Source organism: Astyanax mexicanus, chromosome 1 (genome assembly GCF_023375975.1).
Source record: "Astyanax mexicanus isolate ESR-SI-001 chromosome 1, AstMex3_surface, whole genome shotgun sequence".
NCBI lineage: Eukaryota > Metazoa > Chordata > Actinopteri > Characiformes > Acestrorhamphidae > Astyanax > Astyanax mexicanus.
The window spans coordinates 41,198,420-41,221,245 of NC_064408.1; the positions used below are offsets into that span (position 1 = coordinate 41,198,420).

General features: G+C 39.2%; 4 protein-coding genes across 6 annotated transcripts in view; 3 read left to right on the plus strand and 1 right to left on the minus strand.

The window, feature by feature from the left end:
- The window catches only part of tmem244 (transmembrane protein 244), a 26,806-nt gene extending 4,768 nt beyond the window's left edge, over nucleotides 1-22,038 (minus strand). For 2 of the 3 annotated variants that reach the window (XM_022663377.2, XM_049478860.1), the window contains exon 1: nucleotides 21,537-22,038. In XM_022663377.2, coding sequence (XP_022519098.1) covers nucleotides 21,537-21,770 — 234 coding nt within the window. In that variant the 5' untranslated portion in view covers nucleotides 21,771-22,038. Of the gene's footprint in view, nucleotides 1-2,078; nucleotides 2,345-21,536 lie in introns of those variants that run through there. The other variant, XM_007259684.4, reaches the window with a different exon arrangement.
- Nucleotides 6,747-11,167, plus strand: LOC125781400 (uncharacterized; the record flags this gene model as incomplete). Its single annotated transcript, XM_049465191.1, has 7 exons — nucleotides 6,747-7,101; nucleotides 9,781-9,877; nucleotides 10,026-10,181; nucleotides 10,416-10,576; nucleotides 10,706-10,842; nucleotides 10,939-11,032; nucleotides 11,138-11,167. Coding segments are annotated over exons 2-7 (672 nt in total), but the record flags the coding sequence as incomplete, so codon positions are not given.
- On the plus strand, nucleotides 11,170-13,575 carry LOC125801716 (uncharacterized). Its single transcript, XM_049478856.1, has 4 exons — nucleotides 11,170-11,451; nucleotides 11,554-11,725; nucleotides 11,818-11,945; nucleotides 12,632-13,575. The coding sequence occupies exons 1-4, from the start codon at nucleotides 11,311-11,313 to the stop codon at nucleotides 12,953-12,955; spliced, it is 765 nt and encodes a 254-aa protein (XP_049334813.1). The 5' UTR covers nucleotides 11,170-11,310; the 3' UTR covers nucleotides 12,956-13,575.
- l3mbtl3 (L3MBTL histone methyl-lysine binding protein 3) overlaps nucleotides 18,216-22,826 on the plus strand; it is a 73,757-nt gene continuing 69,146 nt past the window's right edge. Inside the window, exon 1 of the mRNA XM_022663376.2 lies at nucleotides 18,216-18,322. The gene's annotated coding sequence lies outside the window, so the exon portion shown is untranslated. The remainder of the gene's footprint in view (nucleotides 18,323-22,826) is intronic.

A 22,826-nucleotide genomic window follows, 5' to 3' on the forward strand; every position in this document is an offset into this window, starting at 1 on the left:
AAAAATAGAGAAATAATAACATGCTAGTTTTGTTTAGTTTATTGTTTAAAGGATTGCATGGACTGGGAGGGAATAGTAAAGTTGTATTAAAGGCTACAATTTACTTTAAAATTCTCTAATTTGGGCCTTCTAGTTCTAGTTATTATACACACTGTTTGTACGATAACACTCTAATATTTGCTCTAAAGGACCACCTTTACGGAATGCATTCGCTGTGACATTGATTTTACAAACTTCTGCAATGTCACTACATTTAATTCTGTCCAGAATTTTTCGTTATGATTTATACATGGGAAATTTGCACTGCGCAAAGTCTTACTCCAGCACATCCCAAAGGTTCTTAATTGGGTTCAGGTCTGGGATCTGTGGTGCCAATCCATGTGTGAAAATGAAGTTCCATGTTCCCTAAACCCTGCACTTTTTTACACTTTGAGCCTGATGAATCCTGACATCGTATTTCATTCAAGAGTTTTTTTCGATCACATTCCTTCCTCAAAGATGAGGTTTCCCCACTGTCCTTTCACTTTGTAATGATGCATTTTATAAGATTCAGCAATCTCCTTAGATGGTTACTCTGCTTAATGCATGCCAATAATTTGACCTTTCTGAAACAACCACAGGATGTGTCTTTCAACATGGTGGTTTACAAATGAGAAGCTACTCACTGCATCAGTTTGGGTTAAATAACTTGTTGACAGCTAAAACATAACCACCCCTGCATTAATTGTCCAATAGCTGGCTTATTTGTTTTTAATCCAGGTGGTGACCTTTTTTGGTCAGGTAGTGTAATAATTAATAGACAAAAATACACTGTGTAATGCAATACATCTTACAGTACAAAAGCCAAAAATCGTTAACATGGCCTCTATCAATGAAAAGACCTTCAACATTGGTAAATAAAACAGTAATTCTAAAATTTTTCACAACTGTATGACCCATATATGACAATACTTTAATTTAAAACAAATGCAGCCTGTTTTACTATAACAAAATAAATAGAAGATTAAACAATATAATTACACCTCTTAATTCAGTACAACACTATAAACACTATATAAGCATAAAGTAAGGTAAACCCAGTGCTGTTTTGAAGAATACAGTTTAAAGAACATGGATTTAGGCAATTAAGCTAATTACTATAGTTTTACATATAGAAGCTTTCAGAGGGAAATGCAGTATTTATTAGTTTCTGTAAAGAACTCTTTTATGTGGCAGTGATTTTCATATTTGACAATTTTTTTATGTTTTCATGTTTTTATGTTTGCATGTAAAATTGACAGAGTATGCTTTATAAAATCAATGTAAAGGAGACAATAGCTTGCACATTACAAAATTGTCTAAATTGTTTAAATTGTGTTGTCTGTTTACAAAAAATCACAATAGAGAATCGCTCATATATTTGTAGAGTATTTAAAAAATTACAGTATTGCTCAGCCCTATTTGCATAATATTATCATCCCTATTGCATTAATATTACAGATTATTGAAACATCACATTAACTATACAGGGACAAAACCACTGGTTTTGTTTTACTATTAGAAGTATTACAAAGACTATAGCAAAATTGTAACACTTTTTGTGCCACAGTTTTTTTTTTTTTCGTTTGTTTCTTTTTTGGTAAACATAAAGCTTTGTACTTCATGCTAGCTCAGAAATGTTTGCCAAAAACTGGTTAACTACAAATACATATATTTAAATAAGCACCCCAAACCCCTGCCCCCTCCCCCCCCCCCCCCAAAAAAAAATACACAATGATAACAGCTAGCGAATAGCATTGTGTAAGATTCATAAATCTGCTAGCTTCGTTTCTAAGCACTGTTAGCCACATAAGCTAGTTAGGTTAGATCAGTGTATGCAGTAAACAGAGTATATTAGTATATTATTTAGATACTTAGACAGGTTTTCGAAGTAAATTAATGAATGGGTGCTAATCTGTGACTGATCTGTGGTACTGGAGTCACACACACACTGTGGTCCAGTTACTAGCTGAGCTGATTTTAACTCTAAGCGCTCTGGTAGCAGTGAGTTGTAGCAGCCATTGCTACAGATGGAGGGAAACAGAGATAAATAGCTTTACCCAGGTGTCGTTGAGCTTGCTGTTGAATGGCAGTTGGCCATGTCGTTTGATCAGAATGCTCCCACAGCACCGACAGCAGTAGTCCAAAAACATGAATGGCTAACGATTATTTTTTTATTGGTGAAGGCACACAAACATGCAGACACACACACACACCCTCTCAACATACACAAATACAAAACAGCGCTAGCAGGTAGCGTTTGGCTAACTCTGTGAGGGTGTGTTTATGAGGGCAGGTCTTAATGGGATTAGCGACAAGCTAAAACGTTTCCCTCAATCTGGGCTGGATTAAACCCACCCCCAGGCCTGGACTGCACACACTGACTGCAACAGGCTAAACAGACTAGCTGTGTGTGAGACTGTTTAGCATTAGATAAGGGTAATATGATACTGAGATTAGTAAACAAAACAAAAAAAACAATATGTATGCATATATGTTATTATTTATGTAGTTATTAGTTATTTTTGTAGTAACATTTGGTCAATTTTAAATCTTTTCCATTAGCATTTGCTAAACAGGCCAACTACAGCCCTAAATGTGCCTATTTACATCCCTTTTAGTGCTCTTCATGAAAAGAAACAAATAAAGTAATTGCAAGTGTTACTATGGAGCCTCTGAGGGACATAGTGTTTTTGTAAGAAACAGTAGTGAGCACCACACAGGGTTCTTACCATTTTAAAAGTAAAATTTAATGCTTTTTAAGACCTCAATAATTGTAATTTAAGACCGAAAAATGTATTCATAATTTCTTTGGTAGAAAATAATTGATTGTATTGGAAATCAAAACTTAATGTTTCCCATTTGTTTTTATTAATGTTAATGTTTTATTTTTTTTTATTTTGTTCCATTGTGATGCAGAACAGAGCCAACATAACATATGTTAGTTGCATTACATTAAACAGCAACACTGAATTGCATGTATGAACCATACAAAATAATGAAAGAACACGTAAAGCAGTCTCCATTATAAAAAGCTTAAAATTAAAAAATTGTCCCCAGCCAATATGTTGAAAAATTATGTACATAACTGTTTGCAAAAAAAAAAATCTCAAATGTTTTTACATGACTCTAACAAGAGAAACCAATGAACAGAAAGGTCAGTTATTTTGAAAAAAGAATAAATGGTCAATTAAATTGTAGTGATGATGTTTATAATACTAATACTACTACTAACACCATTGCTATGTCTACTGCTGCTGCTAATACTACTACTACTAATAATAATAACAATATTAATAATTATTTTTATTAATATTGTTATTATTGTTATTATTATTATTATTATTATTATTATTATACTGAAACACATTAAAGTATCTTCTCTTTAAATAATTATCAGTGTCCATTTATGATTACCTGATTTGCCTCAGACAGGCTTACCGGACTCAGTTGGTCTCGTCCACAGTCTCCATGGCCACTGTACTTTCCTACCGGCATAAGACACATCGTCTGAAAATGTAATACCTACAGCAAATTTATAGGAAATTTAAGACATTTCATTTTTTCAAATTTTTGTCCAATTTTTTCCCAATTTACATGGTCAATTACCCAACCCACTAATTTAGACTCCCCCTATCACGAAGGTGAAGACTAGCACAAGCCTCCTCTGATACATGTGAAGTCAGCCACCGCCTCTTTTCCAACTGCTGCTGATACATCAGCTCACAGATGCCTTGTGCTGATCAAGATCACTCTTTGGAGTGATAAGGGGAAGAGCGCCATCTACCCACCCAGAGAGAGCAAGTCCAATTGTGCTCTCTCAGAGCTCTGGTAGCCAATGGCAAAATTTAAGACAATTTAAGACTGGAACCCTGGCACCTATAGGAGGTAAATCCTGCCAAAAATAAAACTAAAATTAAAATGCAAATACTGTTTTGCACTTTCTTTTTCCAAGCATGTGTGAAAAATTACAAAATTAAAAACAAAATTAAATCACTTAATTTGCAATTAAATTTTTCACTTAAGCACAGGTCATATGTGACAAAAATGAAATTTAAATTAAAAAGGCCACTTCCTTTGCAATGTGACAAAAATAAAATGTAAAAAAAAAATGGCATTTCATTTTCATTACCATACAGGTATTTTACAGTCGAATCTAAAATGAAACAGCTAATTGTGAAAAGAAAAATAAAAGTTTCACTTTGGTCTTGCATTTTGATGAACTGCATAATAAATGTCAAAAATAAAATCAAAATGAAATAATAACGTTTTTATTTATTAGTCTTTGCAATGGGCTGCATGTCTGACAAAATTAAAATGGAAAAATCAATGGCAAAGTAACAGTTTGCGATTCAGGGTTTAGCGACGACGACTCTTTAGGGCCAAAATTAAAATGCAAACGCAAAGGAAGATTAGCGACCTCTTTCAATTTCATTTTCAACCTAACCAGCATGCAAATAAATTAACAGTAGGCGGGGCTACAACTACTGACCCTCCCGCCAGCGAGAGCGAGGCTCTGGGTGGTGGTACAGTGGGCTACAGCGAGCAGCGCCACAGTTTAGAGGCGGCTGCGGTTCACTGCTGAAACCCCGCGCTGTGCACCGGAGCCAATTCCCGCGCTTAGGAGATTCACGACGTCCGTATACGCGCGATATTACCGTAAACAGATGAGCAGGCTGATAGCACGCTAAAATAGCCCAGAGAGGGGGAGACTGGCACGTTTCAATCACTTACATTAATTCACACGTACACTACTCCAAGAAACAAGAAGAAAAACGGATTATTAGAAAATGGTAGATTTGTCTGCCCTAAAATTTTCCACCAGATTCAACTGATTAGCTAATAAACAATCCTTTACTGAGTTCACCTGTTAAAATCCTTAAGCCCCCTATGGAGCCTAAATAAATCATTATGTATATCCAGCAGTGTTTTAAACACATAATACCACCACTTACTTTATTAAGTCCATATCAGAGAAAGCTCTAGAATATGCAGGAACAGGGTGTAGAAACACTGATCTAACGGGGCTTCTGTTCATTTGTAGTTCCCAGTTACATCACTGTTAGACCACATGTCCTGATGTTTATATTAACTTCTGCCAAAAATCTCTATAAAATGTATAGTTACATTTCTTTCATAAAAGGGCACCATCTTAAGAAGTGCTCCAATAAAAGGTTCATTAGGTTCTTTGGCAAAGGCAATCATGCCATATATAGATGTATATTTTATAGCATTAATGACTGGTAAAATAGCTCTTTACACACTTAAGAAAATATTTTAATATTGTTCTTACTATTCTGTTTTTAAAATAGTTTAAATGGTTCCACCATTGTACTGTATAATTGTAGACAATTAACAATATTCTTATGAATGATGGACTGAAAATAGGTTATTTGACAACAAAAGGGAATTGTGATATATACAACCACTGAAGTATAATATACATACTCTTTAACCATGCAAAAAAACCCTGGTAAAATCCATTTTTAGGGGTGTACTATACCAAACATTGGCACATTTTTAAAAAAGGGTCCTGCAAGAACTTGGATGCTTAAATTATTCTTGGCCTTGTTTAATAATTTATTGGATTGCTGAAAAACCTTTCATGGATGGTTCTATTTACCTGCCCCAAGGGTTCCAGTACTTGTTTGTTGAGTCTTTGCCAGTAACAAAATCTTAAGACTGTTTCATAAAAATTGGCCTCCATACCATGTTGTTAGTTGGTGCTGTTTTGTCACTTAGTGAGTACATTAATGGGTCAGTTTGGTCATTGAACAGAGCAACAACAAATGCTGGACTGACATCAGCTTCACTGACAACAAGGACATGGGTCAATACCTCTCTTACACACAGATAGAATGAACGAGAGAGAGAGACAGACAGACAGACAGACCCGTGTCTCTGATATTCCATTAAAACTAGAAACCACTGTGAAAGGCTGCATTAGACCACACTGCAACTCCCACAAATCATGGTACGATGCCAGAGTGGTGGAGGCTGCCTTGGATGTTGCACCACCTATACCACAAAAAACAGACAAATGAATCAGCTAGTTGTTCACGTCACTCAATGAAGCTCAACAAAGGTGTTTAACAACATACAGTATGTGTAAATTTAACACTACCACTGTTTAATTTAGTCGTTTAAATGTGATATCACGTGTCCTAAGTTGTGTCCATTAGTTTTAACTAAATATTATATAGTAGATGTTATAACTCAACATCATAAATTTTAATTTAACAATGTTCATTCAATATTAAAAAACCCTAAATCAGAAAGGTTAGAACAGTATGAGAAATGTATGTTTTGACATCCATTCCTGGATTTCAGGCCTACAACACATTAAAAATGTGTTAAAATGGTAAAGCTTTTCCCACATTTTAGTGTTATCATTCCTCCTTACAACACTGAAAGCAATTTCATATTTCACTTGTTGTTTTGTTCCGAACCAGAGACTGTAAAAAAGATGGACGCCGTGTCGCCGTTCCCATTCATTCAATGAAAATGAAGCCAAAATCTTCCACCATGTTGGCAATCCTGAAACCCGAGTCTGCGCAGTAGAGACCAGAGAGGAAGAAGTAGAAAGACTGTTGAGAGACAGCCTACTCATTTAAATAAGAGCTCACACAGTAGATCACAGGCTGCAGAGCAGAGCAGAGTAGATATCATTTATCTACCCCGAACTCCCCCCGATAGCAATCACTCATTTCTAGGGTGAATACATACACAGCAAATTCACCTGAGTTAAAAATCTGGTGTTGATGAAATATTTGAGAGTAGAGAGTCAATCTGACTATTGCAAGAGTAAATCCAACTCTGGATAGAGTCGTATAGGTTTCTATTCACTCCCAGTAGAAAAACAAGCAGTGTAAAAACAGAGTGTTAAACATACTCTCCTTAAAATGAACTCTGAGAGTGTTAACACAAATATTATTCAATTCTAGGACTTAGGTTAACTCCCAGAGTGTTACCCTTATTGACTAACCGCACCCACAGTTTTTTTTAAACTTATGGAAGCCATTTTACAGAACACACAAACGCAGCAGGAACAAAGCAACATCAACTCAAGGAAGAGCATATAAGGTAACATTAAAATTAACCAGTAAGTTATAACTGTTAGGTTACAAATTACATTGGTAAATGCTGTAACAGGTTACATTTCTGTAGAATCTGTTTGAATATAACGTTAGATAGGTTACACTTTTGTTAATTAAGTTAATTAGCTAGGTTATTTTTGTGTATGGTGTTTAAGTAAAGGACAGGCGTTGAACTTGGTGAACTTAGGTCTGTCGTGTGCTTTGTAGGTTAAAGCTATTAATTAACATTTAAGTACTTCTTAGCTAACACTTGAACTTAATGTAAAAATAAACTTGGCGAGTGAACTCGGGGCTGGGGCTGGTAGTTAGCAGTGTTAGTGTGCTGAATGCTAGCGAGGTAACTCGGGGTGTGGGGCTGGTAATTAGCTGTATTGGCGGGCTGAATGCTAGCGAGGGAACTCGGGGTGTGGGGCTGGTAGTTAGCTGTATTGGCGGGCTGAATGCTAGCGAGGGAACTCGGGGTGTGGGGCTGGTAATTATCTGTATTGGCGGGCTGAATGCTAGCGAGGGAACTCGGGGTGTGGGGCTGGTAGTTAGCTGTATTGGCGGGCTGAATGCTAGCGAGGGAACTCGGGGTGTGGGGCTGGTAGTTAGCAGTGTTAGTGTGCTGAATGCTAGCGAGGGAACTCGGGGCTGGGGCTGGTAGTTAGCAGTGTTAGTGTGCTGAATGCTAGCGAGGGAACTCGGGGCTGGGGCTGGTAGTTAGCAGTGTTAGTTTGCTGAATGCTAGCGAGGTAACTCGGGGTGTGGGGCTGGTAGTTAGCTGTATTGGCGGGCTGAATGCTAGCGAGGGAACTCGGGGTGTGGGGCTGGTAGTTAGCTGTATTGGCGGGCTGAATGCTAGCGAGGGAACTCGGGGTGTGGGGCTGGTAATTATCTGTATTGGCGGGCTGAATGCTAGCGAGGGAACTCGGGGTGTGGGGCTGGTAGTTAGCTGTATTGGCGGGCTGAATGCTAGCGAGGGAACTCGGGGTGTGGGGCTGGTAGTTAGCTGTATTGGCGGGCTGAATGCTAGCGAGGGAACTCGGGGTGTGGGGCTGGTAGTTAGCTGTATTGGCGGGCTGAATGCTAGCGAGGGAACTCGGGGTGTGGGGCTGGTAGTTAGCAGTGTTAGTGTGCTGAATGCTAGCGAGGGAACTCGGGGCTGGGGCTGGTAGTTAGCAGTGTTAGTGTGCTGAATGCTAGCGAGGGAACTCGGGGCTGGGGCTGGTAGTTAGCAGTGTTAGTTTGCTGAATGCTAGCGAGGTAACTCGGGGTGTGGGGCTGGTAGTTAGCTGTATTGGCGGGCTGAATGCTAGCGAGGGAACTCGGGGTGTGGGGCTGGTAGTTAGCTGTATTGGCGGGCTGAATGCTAGCGAGGGAACTCGGGGTGTGGGGCTGGTAATTATCTGTATTGGCGGGCTGAATGCTAGCGAGGGAACTCGGGGTGTGGGGCTGGTAGTTAGCTGTATTGGCGGGCTGAATGCTAGCGAGGGAACTCGGGGTGTGGGGCTGGTAATTATCTGTATTGGCGGGCTGAATGCTAGCGAGGGAACTCGGGGTGTGGGGCTGGTAGTTAGCTGTATTGGCGGGCTGAATGCTAGCGAGGGAACTCGGGGTGTGGGGCTGGTAATTATCTGTATTGGCGGGCTGAATGCTAGCGAGGGAACTCGGGGTGTGGGGCTGGTAGTTAGCTGTATTGGCGGGCTGAATGCTAGCGAGGGAACTCGGGGTGTGGGGCTGGTAATTATCTGTATTGGCGGGCTGAATGCTAGCGAGGGAACTCGGGGTGTGGGGCTGGTAGTTAGCTGTATTGGCGGGCTGAATGCTAGCGAGGGAACTCGGGGTGTGGGGCTGGTAATTATCTGTATTGGCGGGCTGAATGCTAGCGAGGGAACTCGGGGTGTGGGGCTGGTAGTTAGCTGTATTGGCGGGCTGAATGCTAGCGAGGGAACTCGGGGTGTGGGGCTGGTAATTATCTGTATTGGCGGGCTGAATGCTAGCGAGGGAACTCGGGGTGTGGGGCTGGTAATTATCTGTATTGGCGGGCTGAATGCTAGCGAGGGAACTCGGGGTGTGGGGCTGGTAGTTAGCTGTATTGGCGGGCTGAATGCTAGCGAGGGAACTCGGGGTGTGGGGCTGGTAATTATCTGTATTGGCGGGCTGAATGCTAGCGAGGGAACTCGGGGTGTGGGGCTGGTAACTTAGTTAGCTGTGTCAGTGTGCCGAATGCTAGCGAGGGAAATCGGGATGTGTAATCATTAACTTAATCATAATTGTAATGATGTAGTTGTGTGTGCAGCATCCCCTGGTAAATCCCACATCAAACCCCCCCAAAACCAGAACCACGGCAACCGGCGCCCAGCCCTACCAACCTGCTGGGGCCAAAACCTTTCAGAACAGTTGGCTTGGTGACAAAGTATTATATCACTTTGTAAAAAGCAAAAAATTTAACTGTGTATTAACATATTGGCATGTTTCAACAAATAACGTTACTTGAATGTTTGTGCAGATCGTTATATCAAGATGTGAATATACTTAATGTTACAAACATTTATTTATTACCATATTCAGGAGAGATTTTGAACCCAATTTTATGCCATATCTCACATGTGGTGGTTTTGCTGATAAGACAGAGTGATAATTTATTAGTAAATGTTCACAACCTTGACTTTCTTCCCTGTAGGATATGCTAGCTAAAGTTGAGTATGGAGGAAAACAAAAATACATCAAGATTCCACAGTCTGAGGAAACCTTGGAATACCAAAGATTTCTTCAAGACAGTCAGTATATATTTTTTTACTTTGCAAAAATACACAAAGGCAAGAAAATAAGTTTTTTGCCTACTAACAACTAACAAAATCATGATCTGAACACATTTTTTTTTTCAATTTATAAAACTGTTACTATTCCAAAATATTTTTGTTCTAGTTGCCACAAAATTTGGTCTGCAACCTGAAAACCTGAAAGAAGATCAGCTCGTCTTAACTGATGAATCAGGAACAGAAGTAGATGAAGATATCTTCGAGGACCTTGTGAAGTCAGGTGTACTGAACTTCAAATTTTCCTTTAGACAACCAGTTCTAGGTAAGCCTATTTGGTCATTGGAATTTTGCTGATAATAGAAAAACATAACACAAAAAGAGCACATTGGTTGTTGGTTTATAGATTTCCTTAAATTTATTAATTTGTTCATTCATTAATTGTCTGTAATTGCTTATCTAATTTAGAGTTATGGTGTGCTTGGGGCCAACTCCGAATCACAGGTTGCAAGTGGAAAACTTAATTTTACTACTAATTAGTACTTTTTTTATTTCCTAGATCTGGAAGTCCAAATTGTTAGTCAGGAATCATCTTCTTCTGTAGTGTCAGACACTCCATTATCCCCATTGTCATCCAGTTCATCCGACTCCACAGTCATCCTTGAATCAACAAAGAGAAGGAGGGTAGCAGAATTGATGGATCGGGATCAAGCAAAACATGTAAAATTCAGTGAAGATATTTTGATTTTAATATTGCCAAGTATTAAGTTTTTGTATTTATATTCTTTTGAAGTCCTGGGGTATTCTTATTTAGGAAATGTAATATTGCTTTCAATTATGTTTTTGAAGATGGTTGAAGATGTCCTCAAGGCCAATCCAAAGGGTGAAGAAATCTTCATGGAGTATAACAAGACCAAAACTCTTACAGATGGAAAACGGAAACAAATGGTGAACATCCTGGTGGCTGATATGATCGAGACACATGGGTAAGACATTCAAGTACATTTAAAGAATAAGTCCATAAAATTTAAGGATGTTATTTATTTATATTCTTTTTTTATTCTTTTCTCTTTTTTTTTTAGGAGGATTCCACCATCAAGTGCACGAACTAATTATGCGCTGGGAATTGTGACTCTGTTTCCATACCTCCAAGATCCATACTCTGAAAATGGATATGTAAGTTAACGTTAATGTTAAACAGAGGACCCAAACTGCTGTTTCCCAGTAATTGGTATTTATCAGTTTCTTTTTTGCCTGTGATTTTTTTTCTGTCCAAAACAGGAACACTACTACGATCCTGTGGGTAAAGGATTAAGACTGTTCAGCGGAACTCCTCTGTTGGCTCCCAGAGTTATTCAAGGCCATCTTATCAAGATAGTCCAAGAAGCAGACGAGAAGCTCTACCAGATGTTGAACAGCTGTTTGGTGATGAGTGCAGGGAGGCTTTATCTACAATGAGGCACTCAACAGATGAATCTGTGGTCAAAGAGAGAATGAGGGCAACTTTCCAGTATAGACAAAAGCTGGTTCGTGATAAAGATGCGTCAATGTCTGTTCTGGACAACTTTCCTCGTTTCCTTGACATTCCTGGATTGGTAAGAAAAATCAACTAAAATATAAGACAGGTCTTCACATGTTTTTGGACAACCTTTGTACAATTAATCATGTATGGAAATTGTGCGTCTACTTTTTAAAAGATTGACCAGGACTTTGCCATGATGTTTGGAGATGAGGTGTCCAGTAGGTTTCTAGCGAAGTGGCCTACTTTTTTCAAGCCCAGAGTCATAAGCGACTGCAGGACACTCGCCCCAAATCAGTATGCTGAGGAACTGCTGTCAGCAATTGAACCCCAACCTGAGGATATCTATGGTAAATGGAATTTTTAAATCCCCAAAATAATTCTAAAGATTTTTCAATTAATTTGGCAATTAAATACTGTTTCTTAAACCTTTGTTCTCTAGGTTGGGACAGTGACATGTCAGCAATTCTCCTGCTTCTACATCTACTTCCCCCAACTGCGAGAGGCCAGAAAAAAACAGCGAAGATCAGTTCAGCCCAGGCAGCTAACCATCTTGTGCGATACATTCCAGTATGTACTGTTTAACTTTTTTTTTTTTAACATATTTTTTGGTGTGTCTTGTCATTAGAAACCTTTGATTGGTAACAAAAGCGGCACAGTGGTCTGTCATACATAGCTCAAGGATTCTGGGGGAGTGGGTTAAATCCCTGGCTCGGATCACTATTAAAACACCAATGTTAGTGTGTCAGCAATTGAAATATATTGCATTTCAAGGTTTGTATTTGCCCGTGATGGGCTTGCACCCTGTCCATAGTGTATTCCTTCTTTGTGCCTAATGATTCCAGTTAGGCTCCAAACCCACCTCGGCCCTAAAAAAGTATGAGTTGATGACAGAATATGAATGAGTAAATAAATTAATGAAAGAATGATTCAGAGAACATTTAGAATAATATTTTTCACTTCTGGTCCAGATGGGCCTCTGCCCTGCATGCTGTAATTTTCTATTCACTCAATCACACCCACTTTAACCTGGGGTTAACTTTGTCATTACATTAGGTTTGTGGGCAGCAGAAGAATCTCTTTAAATGTGCAGATTTGAGAACCACTGATTTAGACATAACAGAATATATATATTTTTCTAATGCATTTTCATGTCTAATTATGTAATGGCAGTGCCAAACATCCTCAAGGAGAAAATAGTATTGTGATCATTGCTTGCCCTGACTTGTAATATGTCCAATATTTCTATTCTATAGGAAGGAGCCAGTCTCACTACCTTCCTTGAAAGAGCTGAAACGAAACAGCCCTTCCTCCTCTGCATTGGTGAGCAAAAGAACAAAATCTTAAAGTTCTACATCATCATTGACCAGAAGGCTGTTCCATGCAAGGCTCAGACATCGGTGGCTGCTTTTGATGAGCTATTTAAAGCTCACTATGTCTTCAGTCTCTCCTATGATGAAGCTCTGAGCAATTTTTATACATTTGTGCAGACCACAGTGTATAATATTGATATTGGAGTTACCAAGGAGAGCCCTCGGGTTAAGGAGCTTAGAGCAAGACTGCTACAGCACAACATCTGAACAGTTTGTTGGAATTGCCAAGGAGATCCCCTGTGTTCAGGAACTTGGAGCAGCAAGACTGCTTCAACATAACAGCTGAACAAACAGTTTGTTGAAAATGTTCACATGTTTTGTTTGTAAAGTGCACCACCGTAGTTGTTTGCTCCTTTGTCAGCATTTGAAATTTCACCATGGCTTATATCCTGGCAAAAGTTTACGTTTGAAATGTGGAGAGCGAGGATGTTCTTTATCATTTTGTACTTACAGTGGTTTTAGGAAGCACCTGAACAATATACATAGGGACACCACCCTTCCCCACGTGGACACTACCCAGGATTTCACTACACAAAGTGAAGATGAGGTGCAGTTTTCAAGTAATCAACCACAAAGTTCAACTTCTGTTGCTATTTCGGAAGCATTTCATGTACATTCACAGAGTTCTGATGGTACGTCCCAGCTGTCATCTATGTGTGGTTCAATTGTTGCACATTTACAAGCAGCAGGTATTTGTGAAAGCACTGTTCAAACAATTGTTAGCTCAATGGAAGAAGTTGTTAATGACATTCACAACCAAACACGAGAGGCAGTTCGTAAAACCTTTTCTCCTGAAGAAACAAATTCAGATGTTTTAAAAACTAAAATAGAGCACTGTTTTGATCAACTTGATAACCCTTTTTCTGCATTGAACACAGAGGCTAAGAGACAAAAACATTTTAATGAAAGATGGGAAATAGTTCAACCTGAAGAACATGTCCTTGGGGTACGAATGGATGTACGAAGAGATAGAACTACAGGAATATACAGTGAGTTCCCTGTAACAGACAAGTATATGTATGTGCCAATTCTTGGTACTCTCAAATCCATTTTCAAAAATGAGGAAATAAGAAAAAGCTTTTTGCAAGAAAAATTGAGTGAAAAGGGCATTTACAAAGACATTAATGATGGTTCGTATTTCCATAATCATTCCCTGTTCTCACAAGAGAGGCATGTTTTACAGATTTTGCTCTATTATGACGATTTTGAAACCGCCAACCCTTTAGGTTCCAAGAAGGGGGTACACAAAATAGGTGGTGTCTATTTTACTCTGAAAAATCTACCACCTAAATGTAACTCTGTGCTAATGAATATACATCTTGCAACTCTTTTTTACAGTAGCGACCTGAAGACATATGGTTTTGATGAAATATTGAAGCCTCTTATTGATGATCTAAAAATTTTGGAAACCCAAGGAATACACCTTCCTTATTTTGAAAAACCATTGTTTGGCTCAGTAATTCAAATTACAGGAGATAACCTTGCATTAAATGGCTTGTTAGGTTTTGTGGAATCATTCAGTGGAACACATTTCTGTAGGTTTTGTTTGACTTGTAAGGAGGATATACAGTCTGTATTTACTGAGGATGATCCTGGTGTAATTTTCCGTTCAAAAGAACTTCACACTGAACATTGTAAGGTACTTAGTGAAAATCCTGCTCAACATTCAGTAAGTGGTGTTAAAAAGAATTGTGCATTCAATTCTCTACAGTATTTCCATAGCTCTGACAACTATGCTGTTGACATAATGCACGATTTGTTAGAGGGTGTCGTACAGTATGAACTTAAGCTGCTTTTTCTTTACCTTATTAAACAGGGTTATGTTTCTGTGAACACATTGTCTGACAGGATACAAAGCTTTAATTATGGTTACCCAGAACGCAAAAACAAACCAAGTGGCTTACAATTGGATGACAATAGCAAACACCTAGGTTTGAATGCTGTACAGTCATGGTGTGTTCTACGCAACACACCCCTTATATTTGGTGATGTAATTGAAAGGGGTAACAGTCACTGGAAACTACTTCTCCTTTTAATACAGATAGTCAACATAGTGTTCTCCCCAATCATTACTGATGGCATGATTTGTTACTTGAAACATTTGATCTGTGATCACCATAATATGTTCAAATTACTGTATCCTGATAGGAAATTGATTCCGAAACACCACCTGATGATACACTATCCACGGTGTATTAAACAAATTGGCCCTCTTCTACATATTTGGTGTATGAGGTTTGAGGCTAAACACCGTGTTTTTAAAAGATCTCAAAAAAATTTCAAAAATCTCATAAAATCTTTAGTAAAGCAGCATCAGCGTCAAATGGCATGTCAGTATGAGAACTATAACTTCAAAAGATTTGAGTTTGGTCCTACAAGAACACAAGCACTCTCTAGCTTAGAGGGTGGAGAAGTACTTAGACAGACATTAAAGTTGGAGGCATTTTCTGTTGTTTCAACTACTAACTGGGTCAGAAATTTTGGTACTGAGTATGAGGTTGGTTTGTTCATTTGCACTGGATCATATGACCTTCCAGAGTTCAAAAAAATATGTTGTATAATAATACATGAAGAACATGCATTCATACTAGCTGGTAGTACAAACACACTGTACTTTGATGAACACTTTAATGGATACTCTATTGAGGAGAGCTGTGATGTTTTTTCTGTTGTTTGTATAGACCAGCTTACTTATTTCAGGCCTTTTGATAAGCAGTATTCCAATGAAGATGGTAGCAGGGCTTTCATTGTACCATATTGTTATATGGTGGAAACATGTTTTTGAATGTTTTTTTGAAAGTGGTGCACATGTTCAAAAATAAATGTTAAACATGTCAAACAAGTCAAGTATGTCATTCTCTTTTTCAAGCTAAAGTAAACTAATTGCAGACTCTCAAACCTGCAGTATGCAAATCAATATCAACATAAAGGTAACTCCTGTAGAGTAAAAATTGACAACATAACATAGTCAGTTTATAACACTGCACTCAGGTGTTAAAAAAACTAAACACTAAGTAGTGTTGGACAGTGTTCAGTTTTAACTCTCCAAAGAGTCTCTTCATAACACTGCACTCTGGTGTTGAAAAAGCTCAACACTAAATAGTGTTGAACAGTGTTCAGTTTTAACTCTCCACGGTGTCAAAACTAACAATATCACAGTGTTAACATTCCAACACTTTGAAAAGTGTTAAAAGAACACCCTGGGGAGTGGACCCATATAGACACTTTTAAAGTGTTGAAATTAACTCTCTAAGAGTTGTTTTGTGCTTGCTGATTTTGCTGTGTAGGAGTAGCCCGCTCCACTTGTTGAGTGTAAACCACATTTGGCCAAATTCTGCACGGATTATGCAGAGTCTAAGCCAGTGCTTCCGTACATCACTTGATATCGGGCAGAGCCTTAATGCTATCTGGGTCAGCTTGCCGCACGCACCGGTGATGGAGAGCCCACTGACCAAGTAAAGAATTAATTCTACAGAGTCAAGCGAATATAGCTAGTTAGATAACCACACTAATGTTAGCTAACAAATTAAGCTAGCTATATAATGTAACTGAGTTTAAATGGTTCGCCTAAGGACTTGATAATTAATAAAATAAAATGCACACAGACAAAGGAGTGGAGGGAAAAACAGCCAGCAAACTTATTGAAAAAACTGCAAAGAACTTTGTTCAGAATGTCTGTTAGAGCAATTAACAGCAGAACACGAAATCATTAATACAACAATCTAATTCAATTTAGCTAATAAAAAATAATAACGGTAGTACAATTAGCTAACTAGTACTAGTCTACAACTTGACATAAGGGGAAAAAAGAACTAAATGCAGGTTCTGCTGACGGTCTGTTATTGGTCCCACCCATAAAGTCATTGGTCCCACCCCGGCTAGGTGTAACCCAGTCCTTTTTACAATAACCACACCTTTTTAAAAAGAAGTTGAATATAAGAAATATATATATAAAAAAATGACAATATAAGCAGAGGTTACACTAGCTGTTGCATTTAAATAATGTAGGTAGAATTACAGTATATTGGAAAAAAACGTGATGTAAAGTTACCTATGGGGATGGGTGGGGTTACACAGCTTTCTGCAGCCGAACAGCAGGGGGCGCCCGACCTGTGGTGACTTCATTTTTGAGAGACGATGCTCTGTCCAGCTATATACAGTCTATGGTCAAAACACATTTAAGGTGGGCAACAGTACAGGGTCATGTGTTTTGTTTCAAAATTCTCTACACATTTTGGGAACAGGTTGAAACAGGTTGATTAATCAGGCAGAAGAAGAAAAAAGGGCAAAATTCACATTAGAAGCAACATGTTTGAGAGAGAGAGAGAGAGAGAGAGAGAGAGAGAGAGAGAGAGAGAGAGAGAGAGAGAGAGAGAGAATGGGAGAGAAGCTGCATTCAGAATCCCTATTACAAGAACAGTGCACTATATGTAGTGTCAGCCATTTTGTAATGAGGTTTGAAATTTAAATAGTATATATTATTCGGTATATATTTTACTATCAAACACTCATAATGCAGCACAAAATGTGTATTGTATGAAAATGTACTGTTGAATTTACTATTTATACCACAATAAAATGTAGTGGTGTTGTGTCAGACGTCTTCAGAGTCGCACAAAGATGGTTTGTTGTTTAGTCAGTTCACTATATAATAATTGCTACATAATGAATGAGTTAATGAGTGAACCATTCCTGAAATCGGTGTATAAAGAGAGGTGAACACAGACAGTCCATATTTAAGCCATATTTCAATATGAATAAAAAGTAATCTACCTTCTGAACTTCTAACCAGTGGCTGTGTTTACATCACGAAATAACACTAAACTGCTCTGTAAAATGTAAGTTATAGTTATGGGAGGATGTTGCGGCCAAAATAGGTAAAATGATTTAATAATGCATTAAAAAATGAACATGTCTTTAACATTATAGATGGTACTTCAGTTGTTTAGTTGTAAATGTTAAACATAATCGAAAATTGTTAATTCGAAATTATAGCTACTAATTCAATGCTTAATGTTCAAACTGAAGTTTAAAGTGTTTTCGTTTTTTTCAGTGTAGGAATTGTACAGTTTAGGGGTCAGTCCAGCACTGCAGCTGCATGCCAACAGTACAGGATGACCTTTAATGCAGGACCTTTAATGCCCTAGTTTTAGGGCTGCTGTATAAAAATTGTTAACAGGATATTAAGCGAAGTGAATCAATTTCACTATAGTAAAACCATACTGTAAACGTGTCTGTAATAGTTAGTATTTTATTATTATTATTATTATTATTATTATTGCTGCAGTTCAGCTCCTGCTTATCTATGGGTTTGTGAGTGTCTGCTCGCCACCTTCAGACACACACCGCTTTATTAATGCTAGTGTCCAATCGAAAAACACCCTGCATATAAAATAAACACAGAATCGACGTTTTTTTGTAAGATTCCGTGTATTTGACGGTGGTCAGCGGACGCACAGGCTCGGAAAACTTTGGATTTGTGCATCATGTGCTCGGCTGTCGGCAGCAGTGCGCATGCGCGCCGGCCACTGCCTCAGCTCCGTGTGTGTCAGTACTCGTGGGAGAAATTTTGGGGTAAGAAAACAGAATTAAAACAAGTCTAACGTCGCGTAAAAGCGCCCCCGCGACCACCTAGGCTGGTAGCGGGGTCGTCGTGCGTAATTTAGCAGTTTTTGCGGCCGCTCGTCGCGGCGGAATTGGAGTTAAATAGTTAAAGTTAGCAATAAAGTGCCTAAAAAAGAGAGAGAGAGCGCGAGAAAAAAGAAAAACGCCTGGACGTGTCATCAGTAATTGCAGGAAGAGGGGTCAGTGTGATTAGCTAAGGGGAGACAGGGGGACATGTGTGTTTATAATGTGTGTGTATTTATTGTGTGTGTATAGCTGGTTGTGCGGGGTCTGGGGTACTCTTGTTTTGTCAGCTCTTTAGCGCAGTAGGTTTTGCTTTCATTCAAGGAACTGGACCAGGCTGAAGTTGGTGTCTCATACGAATTATCCGTTCCACCTTAAATGGTGCGGCAGTTGCGACGTTCTGGCTTGCAGCGTTCTATCAGCTAGAATGGAACTGCCGCACCATTTAAGGTGGAACGGAAAATATACCGTATGAGACGCCAACTTCAGCTTCACAGGAACTGCTGCTGCTGAGGGGCGAGACAAAACACACACACACACACACACACACACACACACACACACACACACACACACATACTGACACACATAGACACACAGACACGCACACACAAATTACCTCTCTACAGAGCTAGCTATAGCTGTTATTCTCTCTCTCTCTCTATGCTCTCTAGCTAATGCAATATGAGTGCATCAGCCAGTAAGAGCAGATTTAGCAGATATAGCCACACTAGCTTTATTCCAGCTAAAAAAAACAGATAAACTACTGAAATAAATGAAAAATAAAAAAGTGCATTGTTTATCAGGTGCATTAACACAGCACGCGCCTGATCGAGGCGTGATTTAATTGTATTCTTTCTGCAAGGGAGGGTCTCTAATACACGCACTGAGGAATCCTCAGGGCAGAGCCAGAGAAACACAGACTGACTGTCAGGAGCAGAGAGCAAGTGCTGTAGGTTAAAAAACAAGAGGGAAAATAATTTAGAAATCTGAAACACGTGGGGTTTAAAAAACTGTATATTGTGTTGGCTTGGAGAGAGGGGTTTATTAGTAAATTTTGCATCAAATTTACCAATTATTAATCACTGTTTGTGTTTAATAGTGATATAGCTGTGAATTATATCCTGCCTATATTGGAATCATAATTTTACAAATAGCTTTTATAATCAATAATCTGGTTTTATTTAGTTTTTTAGTTTTATTGGTGTTTTTCTTTTTGTGATCTTTAGCCCATTTTTCATTGTTGAACTGCAGCCTGAAAGTAGGTTTCAGCGCTGCGGGCTGAGCGCGGGCAGCGGCTCCCCCTGCAGGCCGACGAGCAGAGCGCACCAGGCCAGACACAATGCGATCACAAGGGTCCTCTATTATTAGAGCTGCAACTAATGATTATTTTGGTAGTCCAGTAATCTGATGATTATTTTTTCGATTAGTCGATTAATTATTATTTTTGCCATGTCCTCCACCTCTAAAAACGATAGAAACAGCCGATCATGAGATTTAAAAGGCATTTAAATGTCTAGATGTTGTTTAACTGTGGAAAGTACTGAGTATTGTAATCAGAATTGATTATTGATTATAGAGACTAAGGTGTGTGTAACCTGTGTGAGTGAGCCATTTACCCATTCCCCATTGCACTTTGTGTAATGCGGTACTGTTACAATGATTAGTTGACAATAAAATTTGTAGTTGACAATTTTAAATAATCGACATTGTCAATTAAATCGACTCGAATAAATCATTGCAGTCCTATATATTATTGGCCGTTATATCGTTGTATTAAAATAACGATATGTCTAATATCGTCTCTGTCCTTTGAAAATCTGAAATGAAGTATCTTCATTTTTACATAATTTAAACACTCAAACTTACTACCTTACACTTTGTAAACATGTCTTGATTAATAGACCAAAAATACCTGAAATAATAGAAATTCTCTAAAATGACTTGAAATAAACTCTTTTTATAGTCAATTTAATTAAAAGTTATGAAGGTTTTATCTCTTGTATTGCCATTTTGTAGAGAAATGTTTTTCATTGGACAGCGGTCTAAGATATGTTATCATAAAGTAGGGCTGGATGGGTGATCAAATTAATTTGATTAATCAAATTACTGTTACTACATTTAAAATGAAAAGTAATCATGAATCTCAGTAGATATACTTCTTTTAGAACCTGTAAAAAATCTTAGGGGGCAGTGATTTTTTTTTTACTAAAATACAATGAAGCTATGTTGACATGTAAGGCTGAAGAGGTCTTCTTAGTATTCCTAAAAAAAATAAATTAATTAAATGTAAAGGAGACAATAGCTTGCACCTTACTTTAAGTGGTTCTGTGTGTTCACAGAATAAAAAAAATGATGTTATTTTATAAAAACAAAAAATCTCTCGTATATTTGAAGAAAATCGAGATACATTACAATATCGCCCAGCCCTACCCTTGAGAAATTTGTGTCAAAACATCTTGTCCCTCAGATGACAGATGTGAAATCCTCTATTGATTTGTAGTGCATGATTGATTTTTTATACAAAGCTGTGTTGCCTGTGCCTTTTGATTAACACGGTTAAACAAAAAAGATTTTTGACTTTTGACTTTGATAGTGGCTGACCTAGGTTTGTTGTTGTGGAGTGATTAAGTTTTTTTTTCCAATTTTTCTAAAGTTTATTCTAGAAAAAGGACAAGATTTGAGTCAGACTTACAGTATTGGGTTTATGCATTTCTGCTTTGAATATTTGCATGGTTCAGGGTTTACTTTGTCTGCATTTATTTATTCTCTGTTATATGTATTATTAAAGTGAGTGGTCTGTAATATGTTTCTGACCACTGCTTACTTTGCACTACTTTGGTGTATAGATTTACATAATTGGGAATATCTGTAGTTGGTGTCATGCCAATAATGGGAATCCTCTTTAAATTTCACACTATTTATTTTATGTTTGGAAGCGGTGGATATTTAAGAAATGCAGAAAATAGAAATGAAACATTTTGCTAACAAGACTGTCGGCGGCGCGAGCAGTCGCAGCGGCCACTCCGGAAGCAAAACACGTTTTTCTGTGTAAATAATCCGATCTGAACTCGCAATCATGCAAAAGTTCGCTATGGGAACAATTTACGACCGACAGACCCTGCTAGACCTGCAAAATCAACAAAAATCTGTAACTTACAGACGGTCTACGAGCGGAGCTACGCGCGCTAGGCCTGCTAAGATCCGCGGCATTTCCTGAGCCTGCTAGCCGGAAGAGGTCTCTCTGCAAGCGTTGCGCGAGGAGCCGAAAGCGCGGTAAGGGAGCCGGAGTCCGCGCTAAGCTAATGGCTAACTCCAGCCGGCCAGCGGTTCCATCTCTCCAACGTTTGCTCCCTGCCGAACAAGATTGACTATCTCCGGCTCCAGCGGACATCCCAGCGCGAGTTCAGAGACTGCTGTGTGTTCGTTTTCACGGAGACGTGGTTAACGGACTCCATCCCGGACTCCGCGATTGAGGTGAGCGGCATGCTATGCTACCGCGCGGACCGCGACGCCGGCCTCTCGGGCAAAGTACGTGGAGGTGGGGTGTGTGTTTACATCAACACAGCATGGTGTAACAACGCTGCGCTGATCTCCAGCTACTGCTCGCCGCTGGTGGAGTTTGCTGTAGTCAGAGCCAGGCCATTCTACCTGCCCAGAGAGCTTAGCTGTACATAATAGCAGTGTATGTAGCACCCAGTGCTAATGCTAATGCTAACGCTCTGCAAGAACTGTACACTGTTATCTCCAAACTCCAGAACTCACACCCCGACGGACTGTTTATTGTTGCTGGTGATTTCAATCACAGTAATCTGAAGGCTCTGCTGCCCAGCTTTCACCAACATATGGATTTTCCAACCCGTGGAGCTAACCTGCTCGATTGTGTGTATACTAACATTCCCGGTTCGTACAGAGCAGAGCCCCGCCCCCACTACGGCTACTCTTATCATATTTCTGTCATGCTCATCCCAGCATACAGACATACAGACTCATCAGACGTGCCAAATCAGAGAAGAAGCAAGTTACAACCTGGCCTCCAGGAGCCATCTCTGCTCTTCAGGACTGTTTTGAGCACACTGACTGGGACATGTTCAGAGAAGCTGCTACTTCTGATGACTCCATCAACCTGGAGGAGTACACAGACTCAGTGACTGGCTACATCAGCAAGTGCATTGAGGATGTTACTGTCTCCAAAACCGTCACATCCCGCCCCAACCAGAAGCCGTGGATGACTGCAGAGGTGCGTGCGCTGCTGAGATCCCGAGACAAGGCCTTTAAGTCAGGGGACAGGGCTGGCCTCCAAACAGCTAGAGCCAAGCTCTCCCGGGGGATCAGAGAGGCAAAGCGCACCTACGCAAAGAAAATCCACGCCCACTTCCAGGACACTACTGACACTCAGCGCATGTGGCAGGGCATCACCAACTACAAGTCACCCTCCCCTGCTTGTAAC